Source organism: Gobio gobio (genome assembly GCF_949357685.1).
Source record: "Gobio gobio genome assembly, chromosome: 11".
Classification (NCBI taxonomy): Eukaryota; Metazoa; Chordata; class Actinopteri; order Cypriniformes; family Gobionidae; genus Gobio; species Gobio gobio.
In genome coordinates, this window is record NC_137104.1 from 36,239,821 (window position 1) to 36,253,936 (window position 14,116).

General features: G+C 38.0%; 1 protein-coding gene across 2 annotated transcripts; it reads right to left on the reverse strand.

Moving 5' to 3' along the window:
- Positions 1-493: 493 nt before the first annotated feature.
- Positions 494-14,096, reverse strand: ngly1 (N-glycanase 1). Of its 2 annotated transcripts, XM_079829948.1 has the most exons (12): positions 13,981-14,078; positions 13,497-13,675; positions 13,146-13,260; positions 12,788-13,048; positions 12,428-12,590; positions 9,626-9,845; positions 8,426-8,547; positions 4,114-4,370; positions 3,542-3,718; positions 3,234-3,422; positions 1,628-1,805; positions 494-1,472 (listed from the first exon to the last, which is right to left on the reverse strand). In XM_079829948.1, exons 2-12 carry the CDS (start codon positions 13,595-13,597, stop codon positions 1,297-1,299), a joined length of 1,959 nt encoding a protein of 652 aa, XP_079686074.1. In that variant the 5' UTR covers positions 13,598-13,675; positions 13,981-14,078; the 3' UTR covers positions 494-1,296. The 2 variants fall into 2 exon arrangements, with proteins under 2 accessions (XP_079686074.1, XP_079686073.1); XM_079829947.1 differs by having other exon boundaries at positions 13,497-14,096.
- Between the last annotated feature and the right edge of the window lie 20 nt (positions 14,097-14,116).

Below are 14,116 nucleotides of genomic sequence, written 5' to 3' on the forward strand. Positions count from 1 at the left end.
ATATATGTAATGGCTGCTGTGTCAAATTTGGTCCCCCCTGAAATCGGGTCTCCTTTAGGACCCCAAGTGGACCCATTGGTTCAAATTGCTTTTAATAAGTACTATCTAACGCCTGTTACAATTCCTACAAAATCATTTTGTGATAAATGCTGTTTTTAACTACATCATAATGACCATTTATGTCTGTATTAGTTATCTTATAAACTAGCATAGCATACAGATAAGCTATTAGCCTGATAGCTTATTTTATACACATTTGCACTTACCCTACATACATTCTCAATTATCTTTAATCTCATGTGTTAAATTAAATGTTAAATGTCCAAATATTTCACATATATATATAAAACAAATTAATTATTTTCAATTCACTTAATAGGCTATTATTATTATTTATTCATTAAGAATTAATCAAGTGTAAGAAATTACGTTCAATTGGTTTTATTTTGCACTATAATGTTTTCATACGCATTATAAAAAATCACGCAGATAGAACAGTTTCAGTTCTTTAATCTGATTGACCAAGCAGCTTTCCAAGAATTATATTAGTATAACATCCACACCGGCTGTCAATAATAGGTGACAGTTTTTCCTGCTGTTTTTATTAGTGAAGAAATGTTTTCCATAACTGTTTGCCAAACTAGATTTTAATGATATTACAGTGGACTAAACGTCCCACACTGTGCTACTAGATTTCCCAATTCAAACTGAATTTTAATAAATGGAATCAGTTGATTTAATAAACTAATGGAAATAACAATTTTAAAACTTGAGATTAAGAAGAAAAAACAAAAAAGCAAAGTCTACTATTAGCAGAAGAATGAAATAATTTAATGTATGATATTAGGTCATATCATTACACGTATGAACAGGAAAGGCTGATGTACAGTCTGTTTTAAAATGTACAACAGTAATGCCCGAAAGTCAAAAATAAAAATCTTGTGTAAGAATAATGCCAAATTATACATTTCCAAATCTGGTCACATCTAAAATCACATTTATTTGACATATTACAACAAAATAGTTAAATTTGTAGAACCAACCAGCTATCAGAGTAATTCACAGTCAAATATTTCTGGCAAGTAGACAACCAATAGAAGAGAACTGGAATAAAATGGCGTACAGTAAGAAGACATGCAGATAAGACTTTATGCAGGGCTTTAAAAGAGAACACGCTAGTGTCTTGATTAGTGGGTTGCATTTAAAAGCAACCTAAAATATTTTCTTAACTTTGAACATTTCATACTTCAAATGCGTACTTGCAAGAGATATGAATTTGTACATGCTTATCGCTCATCAAGACTCTTCCATTTCAACCAACATTTCAAATAAAACTTTCTCTGTGTCTTTTAAACTCTGCCTGAAGAGCTGAGCATGTTGCCATGACACGTCACCCTCTCCTCCTGTGAGCTCTGCCTCCACGATCAGCTCTTTGCCTCCAGACAGACTTGAAGAGGAGTGCAGTTCACCATCTGTGAAAACAAACCGATTACTGATATTATAATCAAGCTTAATTAGTGGCAATCATGTTACATTTAAAAACCATTTCAGCTCTTGAAGTAGAGAGCCATGATTCAACCTAATACACAAAGCACAGAGCTGATGCATCAAGCAGTGAGACTGATACCTCCAGGGAACTCTATGGTGGTCTCGGAGGAACGTAAACTCCAACGCACGCTGCCTGAATGGAAGGTCTGGCTGGAGGCTCGGACTGAAGCGGACTTGATCTTCATCCCTACTGGAGCGCAGTTCAATTTCCAGCTTATCCTTCCAAAGGGAGAGCCCTCGGTTCGTGCCAAATACACCTGCATGCAAAGAACCAGCACAGTAAGTACTGCATTTAAACACAAGTACATGTGTTCTTTAGGACAATTGCTAATATGATTTTAAAAAAAAGGCCTACAAGCAGGAATGCACCAATACTGTAATTCTGGTATGATAAGCGAGCATTATTTTAATTATGGCCCATACACTACCGTTCAAAAGGTTACGGTAAGTAAGTACGATTTTTTGATTCTTGAAAGAAACGAATTAATACTTTTATCCAGCAAGGATGTATTAAATTGATATAAAGTGAAAGTAAAGACATTTATAATGCTCCAAAAGATGTTTTTAACATTCTATTCATCAAAGAATCCTGAAAAAATATGTCATGGTTTCTACATTTAAAGGGATAGTTCACCCAAAAATGAAAATTAGCCCATGATTTACTCACCCTCAAGTCATCCGAGGTGTATATGACATTCTTCTTTCAGACGAATAAAATCTGAGTTATATTAAAAAAGCTCTGGCTAATCCAAGCATTATAATAGCAGTAATAGTTTAGCATCTGTCCGTCAAATAACGTGCTCCATGCGGCTCTGGGGTGTTAATTAAGGCCTTCTGAAGCGAATCGATGCGTTTGTGTAAGAGAAATTAATTTCATTTTTTTCTATGGCTCTGCATCAGCCGTTCCCGCGCCATAACTTCCACCGAATAAGGTCAAAATACATGCAAAATACCGGCGCGATCATATATATATAGATAGATTCCTCATTAGTGCCTGCGCGGATCGGTCGAATGAGGAATCTACGTATATTTCATTGCTCTCATACTCTAAAATATCCCCATTCACATGCATTATACGACGATCACACTGCAACGGTTGGAGTTAAAAATCTTAATTTGTGTTCTACTGAAGAAACAAAGACACCTACATCTTGGATTGTTTTTGGGTGAACTATCCCTTTAAGCAGCAAAACCATTTTCTACTGTACTAATAATAACAAGAAGAAGAAGAAAAAGAAGAAATGTTAGTTGAGCACCAAACAGATCTTTTAAATTGTATAAATACTTCACAATATTAGAGTTCTACTGTATTTTTTTGGTAAAATAAATGCAGTCTTGTAAACAAGCATAAATGACTCAAAAACATCTAACTTTTTAATGGTAATGTATAATAAATCTATATTACTTTGCAAAATGTTTTAATTTATGGAAAATAAGAGTATACAATTAAACAAAATGATACTACCAGTATTAAACAATATTAAAAATAAATATATAAACAAATACAAATCATTATAAACAATGAAGAAATAAAATTGAACATCAAATGATGTCATTCAATTAAAATAAGTACATTAGACTTAGAAAAGTCTAAAAGATAGAAAAATCGATATATCACTAATATTGGTTAAATAAAGAAAGGACTTTTCCTTCATCTTTAAAAAAAAACACTGAAAGAAACAAACCATCTGCCAGTCATGCTCCTCTTTCCGGAACATATTTTCTGTCTTCCAAGCACCTCTCTGCCATCCTGGGATAGTCTCTTGGCCATTGCTCAGTCTGAAGTAACAGTCTTTGGGCATGTTGTAGCAAATGTGAAATAACTTGTTTTGCTTCTCAGATTCAGAAGGAATGAAGACGCATTCCTGTGCATTCTGGGAGGAAACATACATAAAAATTAAGGTCATTTATGTATGCTTGTGTCTCTATTTACTGAAGTCACTCCAATGGCATAACCAGTAATGAACCATTGGGTTACAGTTGAGCATCTCACCCCTTTTGAGTCGCTTGTACCAGTCTCCCCTCGAGCTGCCCTCCAACCAAGAGATCCTGAGACACGACCACCCAGCTCTCCAGATGCAGGGGTCTTGGGAGAAATAAACTCTACCAGCTCTACCAACAGTCTTTGCAACAGCTGCTTCTTCCTCTCTTCATCTAGAGACTGCTGCCTCTACAGGTATGGAGTGGAGTACAGTGACAGTCAGATACATTTCTTCAAGGCAATGATGAAAGGCGCTGTATAGAGTGTATACAGCCTCTGTTGTCCCATTTAGCCACTGGTTAGCAACCGCCTTTTTTAAGACGCGTAACAGCTTCATCACGTGTGGGGTTATACTGATGTATTTTAAGTCGTAGAATAAAACGTGAAAGTGTCTTGAGCGTGTGTTCACCACAGACCTTATTTCAGCCGTTTAACCAAAATCCAATTAAAAAAAAAATCAATTTACTTCGGGACGAGGGAACCGGAAGTGCTAAAATGCTAACTCGCGTACACGTTTTGCCTACAAAGTGATGTCATACCTGCACCACTCTATTTGGATGAGGGCGTGAAAATGAGAAACTTACCGTAGTGTTGAGGTTGTTAATCGTATGAAGCAGCCATGTCTCCTGAACCTGTGTGCGTCTGGAAAGGACCTCTGGGTGTTTACAGGAATACCTCCATGTCACATCCACAACCTGGTCCTTCGAGAACGCCAGGATGTAGGAGAGTTTCTTTCCCCAGCCGATTTCATACAGGAGGGGTTTATCGCACGCATTCTCACAAGGATCACAGTGTAGCCAGCGATGCTGTGACTGAGAATACACCTCTGTCCACACGTGATCTGAAAGCAGGACAAAACTTTGTTTTTTCTATTAACAAATTATGTCATTGTGGTACAGTAAAGACCTCGATACACTTCAAGCGAAATCGAAACATGAACTGGTGTGACGCCATTTCAAACAAATCAAGTAAAAACAAAGTTCATTTGGAGTTCACTACCATTGGTCTGTGGCGATTATGTATTAGGTACCATAAGCCCTATTCGGACGGGATTAGTTTAACATGGGGAGGTGGGGGTAAATTAATTATTACCAGAGGTTCTCTGTGATTTTAGTCCCGTCCGAATGTGCCATCTCGGTAATCATTACGGACAAAAAGACAGTAAAAAGAATAAGGACGAAAAGTCTGAAGAAAAGTGAAGCCGCCAATGTCCGAATATGGTGCTGACATTCACGTTGATTTGATTTACATACGTCTGCACAGTAGTAAACGTGGGACCGGAGTCTGCGCAGTAGAGAGCAGGAAGTAAAGCCGCGATGTCAAGACCCCACCCACACTCTCGCAAGATGCAGAACAATTTCCATAACAACAGTTATGGAAATGTAGAAATTACAGTTGAAGCTCCAATCTGGCAATCCGAAAATCCAGAAAAAAGTCTGTTAGTGCCTTCACTCAGAGAAGCAGTCAATCTCAGCTGTCTATCATGATGTCAAACCCCTGTTTAATAGCATCAAACAATTAACTAAAACCAAACTTTTTTTTTTTTTTAAACTAACACTTGAACTTACATCGGCGTGATAAAAACTACCTAAAATGACAGAAACCATCTTTGAAAAAAATAATTTGAAGTGTAATTTGATTGTTTAGTTTGTCCCACGACCCATTACATTACACGGAGAGGGCAGGGTTTATGACCTATACTGGGACCAACCACCTGCGGGTGATCGAGATGCTTTGGCTTCAGTTTTCAGGCCTTGTGCGGCATGCTTGGTAGGTACAAACCAAGCCTGCTGCACTCGTGTTGAAAACTGAAGCCAAAGGTGGTTGGTCCCAGTATAGTTCATAACCCTCCATGTATTCTAAAGGACGCGAGACAAACTAAACAATCAAATTACACTTCAAATAATTTGTTCCCAAAGATGGCTTCTGTCATTTTTGACAGTTTTATCACGATGATTTCATTTCAAGTGTTCGTTTTTTTAAATAAGTTTGGTTTCAGTTAGTTATTTGATGCTATAAAAACGGGGGCTGTGACGTCATGATTGACAGCTTCTCTGAGTGAAGTTGTCAGTGAGGCACTAACAGACTTTTTTTCTGGATTTTCGGGAGGAGATTGGAGCTTTAGCTTTAATTTCTACATTTCCATAACTGTTTATTTCAAACAACACAATTAATTGTTCTGCATCTGCGAGAGTGTGGGCGGGGTTTTGATATCGTGGCTCTACTTCCTGCTCTCTACTGCACAGACTCCGGTCCCGAGGTCACTACTACACAGACTCGGCCCCAAATCTGCTCAAGATGTCAGCGCCATATTCGGACGTTGGCGGCTTCTGTTTTCTTCAGTGGAAGGTAGTGAGACGCGTCGTCCATATTTTTTTATGGTCTATGGTACAAACCGCTGAACTATAAAGTTGTAATTCTAATTGAAAGTGACACTGACATTTTTTTCTTCATGTACAAATAAACGTGACTTGACTGGAGTGAACTGCAGAGCGGGTGCAAACATACATCGCTATGATCAGATGCTTTCTTAACTGCTGTTTTCTACAGAAGCCCTAAACGGCCATGGATAATATATTTTTTTCCATCTTGTTGGAAAGAAAACAACAGTTGTTTTCTCGTGACTTATTTTTCTCATGAATGTTTCTTTCTGAAACACTGCACTGCACCCGGAGTCTACTGTTGCTATAGCAATGAACACAACTTCCACGAGCATCTGATCGACGGATAGACCGTGCGCTCTTATATGTTGTGGATCTTTCAGCAAAATCTTTGCTTCACTTAATAAACATTTTATTTGTGTAATTATCATGTTTAAATTATCAACAGAGCATTCAACAGCTCAAGCGCAGACGGAGCCTTCAGAAGGATGGCAGATTATCTATTCTAAAAATCGTTTAGAGCTGCTTGGATTCAACCCACTTTATTTTCCTCATTCTTTTAAAATAAAATTGCATTACATAATTTGTGTGTCATTATCCTACTATCATGTAGGATATGCTGTGACTGGTATCATGTGCGTTTCTATATTTCAGATTTCTAAAAAGCAAACGTTTAATCCAGTTGATATAGTCTAAATACAATCTTGGGATACTTTTTGAAAAGAGTTTTTATGTATATGTGGTTTGCTACAAAGAAATGTACAAAATACAATAGTTTTTATATCGTTGATTTCGGGTTAATTAGTAGGCCTACTAACAGTACTAGTACCCAGGAATGTATAAATTTAGACCAAATAGTAAAAAAATAAAAATAAAATAAAATTCTCAAAATCAAATCCCGATCTGACATGAAATTGCTCTGTACTGCAGGATACTTATTGTATCCATTAAAAAGAGGTATTTAGTTTCATATTTGTGTTTGAATATTATGTATTTTTGATTTAATGATTATGAAAAGTGAACAGCATGAGTAAGATCAGGACACGTCAAGTTGGAAGACCTGAAGTGGGTCAGAAATGATTTTGGCCACTTCATTAGCCTAAGTTTTGTAGAAAGCTTTTCTTTAAAGTGAAATTCAACTATAAAAAAATAAAAAATAAACTTTTCACGATTACGAGAAAACAAGATATTAGAAGAAAGAAATATATTATCCATGACCGTTTAGGGCTTCCGTAGTTTTCTGTTTTGTCACTGTCACTTTCGAGCGGCACTGCTTCCAAAGATGTGCAGCTTCGAAGCGACTCTGGCCGAGCAGGTAAGTTTGTACCATCACCCAGTTTGCTCTGCTCAATGTTCCGCTCCATGTGTGCCCACTCATGCTCACCGGAGAAAAGCAAAGTCCGCTCAAATAACGTCCGACATGAAATTTGTCTGCAGTAGACTTTTTTCTGTTTGCATTAGCCCTACTGTGTTGTAACATATCCGTGCGGGGCAACACTGGTAAAATGATGCTAACCTCTCGGTCACAGATCCACTCCAAGCTACGCTCTGTTCGCATGCTCTGATAATAATAGTTTTATACTTTATTTTGATAATTGGTAAAAAAATAAATCTGTTAAATCTGATGCGGCTGCATAGAACTGAATGAAAAATAATATATTGATATATAAATATATTTTCTGTCCAATTTTGGTTACTTTAAATACAAATGTGGATATTTTATTTTATTGGCTTGTATTTTTTAAATTCAGATTCAATAAAATTATTATTATTATTATTATTTTTTAAATCTAATAATAATACAATTATACAAAAACCTAATTTAAAATAATAATAATTTAAATAAATAATAATTACTAAAGGGTTAGTTCACCCAAAAATAAAAATTAGCCCATGATTTACTCACCCTCAAGTCATCCTAGGTGTATATGACATTCTTCTTTCAGACGAATACAATCAGAGTTATATCTAACTGGTAAGATGGTGTGCTGGTGTGCAATGTCGTCAGACGTAGCGTAAAGCATTTTGAACTGCGAGAGGCACTACACTTTTTCCGTAAGTTTAATATGGAAGGCGATCTGGTGGAAGCTAGATGATTTACTTTATAAAGTTTTAAATATGTATATTTTTCTTACACAAACGCATCGCTTTGCTTCAGAAGGCCTTTATTAACCCCCCGGAGCCGTGTGGAGCAGTTATATGATGGATAGATGCACTTTTATGGACTTCAAAAACGAAGCAACAATTCACTGCCATTATAAAGCTAGGAAGAGCCAGAACATTTTTAATATAACTCTGATTTTATTCGTCTGAAAGAAGAATGTCATATACACCTAGGATCACTTGAGGGTGAGTAAACCTTTAAGAAAAATTCTCTTTTGTTGCATCCCTGATTTACACATTCATCTAAACGAAGCTCCAAGCACAGGACGTTACTTATTTTTACCCCTAAATGAAGAACAAAAAATAACTTTGCTGGGAGAATTTTGAGGCCTTAATGCTGTAAGATTTCTACCTGTGCTGTCCCAGATATATCTGGCCTCAAGGCCTAATGCTCGGCAGAGCAGCGTGAAACAGTTGGCCCATTCCCCACAGCGCCCTCTCCTGGTCTCCAGAAGCTTCTCTGGGTTATTGTACCTGCAGAAGGGAAAATTAATGCGAATTTGCAGTTATGACATCAATAACATTGGTCTTCTCCATTCCAAAACACCATAAAAGTGGTCAATGTGGTGGAGAGGAAGATTTTTAGTGAACTCTGGTCTTTTCCTCACACAGATGTACTGTATGACTTTATAACAGCGTACAGATTCATATAGACTAGTTTTGAGGTCGTTTTAAAGTTGTTTTGAAGCTTAAAGGGTTAGTTCATTAATTACTCACCCTCATGTGGTTCCAAATTTTGTTAATCTTTGGAACACAAATTAATATCTTTTTAATGAAATCAGAGCTTTCTGTCCCTCCATTGACAGCCTACTCAACTCATGTCAACACAACCTGCATGTAATAATAATAATAATAATAATAATAAATCTTTATTTTCTATAGCGCCTTTAAATGTACATCTCAAAGCGCTTTACAGAAACAGACAAAACATAGTACACAAAAGTAGAAATAAACAAAAAAGAAAAATGATTACAAAAAGAAGAATGTTATATCAAAAACAATTAAAAACTATATAAAATTGATACAAACGTTCAATAAAAAGCTACCCTAAAAAAATGAGTTTTAATGTGTTATGGTGCTCTTGTGAATAAACATTGGGGATTCATTTTTTTTTTTTGTAAACAAAGTGGTAAATTATGTTATTATGCAAACAAAGCACTCACTTCGCTTCATAAAACTGAGCTCATAAAACTTAAACCACTGGAGTCACATGGATTACTTTAATGATTTCTTTACTACATTTCTGGGGCTTGAAAGTGGTAGTTGTATAGGCTGTAAATGGAGGGACAGAAAGCTCATTTTTCATTTTTGGGTGAACTCTTTAACAGCCACTGGTCAATATATATTTTGTTGTTTGTAGCATAAACATAAAAACATATGATTTTGTGTTCCACAGAGCAAAGAAAGTCCATTTTGGGTGAACTATCCCTTTATGCTTATTTATTATGGAGAATAGAGAATAAAATTGCTGCAGAAAATTCCATGCAAGATACTAGACCTTCAACATCATTAACAGAGCAATGTCTTGATGAGAACGAAAAAGCAGATGCACCTTGGGAATCTAGTGGAGAGTTGGCAGGCCTGACAGAAGTGGTTCTCTACACGGCCTGCATCCCAGCGTAGGTCATCATTTGAGGGGGGGAGGGCTCCAGAAGGCTTGGTTGTACCTCCACACCGGCTGCATGGCAGACTGTCCACCCAGGTAAAGAAGTCCCCTTTGAACCACTGCAACAGCTCTAGAACTAACATGTCCTCCTCACCTAGACTGCATGCTGAGAGTGGAACACAACACATAAACATGAGTCAGCTTCTGATAATCTGGAATGGAGTCTTCATTTCATCCAAGTATAAATCAATTTAAACATATTATTCAAAATGTCGTCTTCTTTGCATAACTTTTAAATGAGGAAAAAAATATCAATCAAGTTTGAATGGTTTTGAAACCCTAAAACACATGTTTAAGATGGGGAAGGATAAGTTCACCCAACAATGATCGTGTTGTTCCAGACCTTCGTTCATCTTTGGAACACAAATTAAGATATTTTTGATGAGATCCCATCCATAGACAGCAACGTCATTGTAACTTTCAAGGTCCAGATTGGTAGTAAAGACATTGTTAAAATAGTCTGTGACTCCAGTGGTTCAACCTTAATGTTATGAAGCAACGTAGCCTGACGTCGTCATACTCAATTCTAGTCAGAATATGAGTCTGATACTGCTCCGTTGGGCTGTTATTATGGGGTGTGTTTCAACCGAGCCAGGAAAGACCTCAATTGGATAGACCTACAACCAATCAGAGCAACGGAGCGACGCATAACGTTAGTTGTCAAATGTCAACAGAACTCAACTGCACTGTGTTGCCATGTCCGCGGGTTGAAGCGACCCCAATTATGTGATATACAGACCCAGGAATGCGAATTTTAGCTGCCAGCCCTGCCAAAATAACACATACGTTACCCCCCAAATGCCATTTTTTTCCCGGAGAACCCCCCCCGGAAAGCTATTGGGCTTGTTTTTGGCTAGTTTTGAGTAACGTTAGCAATTGGGCGGGTTTTGTTGTAAAAACTTGGCAACCCTGTCTGCACGCACGCTGGAATAAGTTACGTTAGAAGAAAAAGATGAGTGTAAACGATCTTTGCCGGTGTTGTAAAAAAGAATTTAAGGATACACAGAGTAGGCCTACTTACCAACACGATCATCATTTCTGAGAGAAATAGTGAAGGTGAATGCATATCCGAGCAAGTTCTCCGTTTAGGATTAGAACAAAATCAACCCAAGCGCCTTTGGTGACGTGGATGATTACGTTACTGTTGAGCATCTGTCCATCATCGTCTAAAGCCCGCCCTAACGATTTCATTGGTCCGAACAGTTTCTGTTCGGGCATAATTACTCCTCTATGGAGAAAGTCCAGACCGAACTGCCCGAGCACAATTGTTGTGGGCGGGCCTTTCCCCTCTCCACAACTGTCACCAATCTTGGTGTAAAATTTGATCCACAACTCAGCTTTGAAGCCCATATCAAAAACCTCTGCAAAACATCTTTCTACCATCTCAGAAACATTGCAAAACTCCGTCCAACGCTATCCTTAGCAGATGCTGAAAAACTGGTCCACGCCTTTGTCTCCTCCAGACTGGATTACTGTAACGCACTTCTCACCGGGATCCCTAACAAAAGCTTGCAGAGACTGCAGTATGTTCAGAATAGTGCTGCTAGGATCCTGATGAGAGTTCGAAAATACGATCACATCACACCCATTCTCCATTCACTTCACTGGCTTCCTGTTACCGCCAGGATTGACTATAAGGTCTCCCTTCTAACCCACCAGTGCATCTATGGAAATGCCCCCCCCTATCTGAAAGAACTACTCACACCTTCAACTACAACTCGATCAACAAACTCAAACCGCCTCCTTCTCCCCAAGACAAAGCTCAGCACTATGGGTGATCGGGCTTTCTGTTCTGCCGCTCCTCGGATTTGGAATGCCCTCCCCGACCATCTGAGGGCACCTCAAACTACTGAGACTTTTAAAAAAGGACTAAAAACATTTCTTTTTAGGAGAACTTATGACTTTTAACCATTCAATCTATTAGTATTTTATCCTTCTTAAATGATCTTAACTGTAGCACTTTGAGATTTGTTCCAAATGTAAAGTGCAGTACAAATAAAATGTATTATTATTTTATTATTATTAAGTTCGGCTGGCATCCAGGCTAGAAGCAACGAGCTTCAACCTAAAAATTATGAAGCGAACCCCCCCAAAAACGACTTTATTCAACAATTTATTCTCATCTGTGTCAGTCTCTTAAGCTGTTGACATCGCTTCCCGGTTCTACATCAGACTCACTATTGGTTGACGCTGACACCAGATTGTAGAATAAAGTTGTTATTTTTGTTTGTTTTTTGCGCACAAAAAGTATTCTCGTCGCTTCATAACTTTAAGGTTGAACCACTGCAGTCCCATGGACTATTTTAACGATGTCTTTACTACCTTTCTGAGCTTTGAAAGCTGCAATGACGTTGCTGCCTATGGATGGTTCAGAAACCTCTCGGATTTCATCAAAAATATCTTTATTTGTGTTCCGAAGATGAACGAAGGTCTTAAGGGTTTGGAACAACATGAGGGGGAGTAATTAATGACAGAATTCTCATTTTTAGGGGAGAACTAACCCTTTAACATATATGTACAGGTTGCACATCAATGAAAACAACAAAAGCACTTTTTTTTGCCATTTCGTTCTTCTAGTTTAAAAAGCAAAGTTGAACCAACGTCATGAAAAGTGAATTAAATGTAAATTAATATAATTTTAGATGGTATATGCATTAATTCGGAGTGGTGATATAATGTCTTGCTAACCTGGATCTGCATCATTTGCTTGTTTCAGCCGTTCTTTAGCCCTGGACCTGAGCAGTTCATGAGGTATGCAGATCAGTGCCTTCTGCTGCAGTTCAGGGCTCTCGTATATCAATACATGTTGGAAGTTTGACTGTACAGTCCTAAAGAACGTCACGCTGCTTGACTAATACATCAGAAAACAAAAAGAGAAAGGTGACATTGCTGTGAAAATGCAAGTCTTCAAAACACTTATTTTCCACATTATTCATTTCGCTGTTTTATTGGGTAGAGCAGAAAGTAAAGAGATCATCCTTAAAATAAAACATCCAAATAGGACTCTCTAACTAACCCTATAAAACAAAAACTAAGAAAAAAACTCACAGTGTAAGGTATAGCAGCTGGTGCAGCAGCTGGTGCAGAAGCAGGGGCGGCAGCGGCAGACACAGGGCCTGCAGAAGATGAGGAGGGTAGTGGTGGTGGGGCAGGATTTGGATTTGGATTTGGAGGAACTCTGGCACTTTGTGGGTTGGATGCAGCTTGGCTCGTGCCAAGCCTCTGGTCTCTCTCAGTGGCAATTGTCTCCCGCACCTGCCTCAGCCTCTCCACAGATGCTGACTTTGGAAACACCAAGTGGGTTTCTGCCTAATGGTGACACATACAAAAATAGCAAATCTAACGTGATGATGCTGATGCTTTGAAACCATAAAGGTAACTATATTTGCTTATACATATCACCAACCTCCTCAAATCCCATCTCAAAGAGACATTCAACTGCTCCTTTGACAGGCAGAAGCTTGGTGGAGAATGTTGGGTTTCCAATACGGATTGATCTGTATTTATCCTCATCTGGGTTCCTACAAAACACACATGCACAAGATCAAAATAAAAACAGAGGAACAAATATTTGTATAGACATGTGTAGCTTAGAGGTCGCATACAACATGATGGATGTAGAATAAGGAATTTAAAAAAAACAACATAGTTGGACAGACTGTCTATGGACAACATACATATACAAAAGACATTGTCATTGCGGGCATTACAACATTCCACCCGGCACTCTGAATGGTCTCCGAAACTCTTCACTTACCTAAGAATGTTGTCCGCGTATGTAATTAGCAATTTAGAAACATCCAAAAACACCTCGGTAGTATTTTCCCACAAAGCAGTGACTCCTTGGGACCCAGACATGTTTTAACATTCAACTTGTACAATTACAGTAAGTACATCCGCGAGAGAGACGTAGCCTACTCTGCAGAGTTGCCAGGTCTGCGTAACAAAACAAGCCAAATAGCCAATCAGAAATAGCCCAAAAGTAGCATAATGACCATATCCCAAATATTAAATCTCCAAATATTCCATTCCGAAAAATACATATTTTACAGTCACTGTTATGCAAATTGAAAACCACTATATCGTAGTGTTCATAAACACAGCTCAGATGCGCCCCACTAACGTTAGTGGCCCTGCTTCGCAAAACTTAGCATCTAGCACTCAACATTAGTAGATTATAAAATATTTTAAATACAAGCATTTCAGTCAAATATAATTTATGCAATATGTCAAACCTTTACCCGCGGAGAAAAAAATCAACCCGCGGCAACAGTTAAAAACTAAATCCTAAACCCGCAGGAAACCCGCTGACTTGGCAACCCTGTTCCAGCCCTGTTCTACTGAAAGTTGCGAATTCATAGCTGTCCTATATGCGCC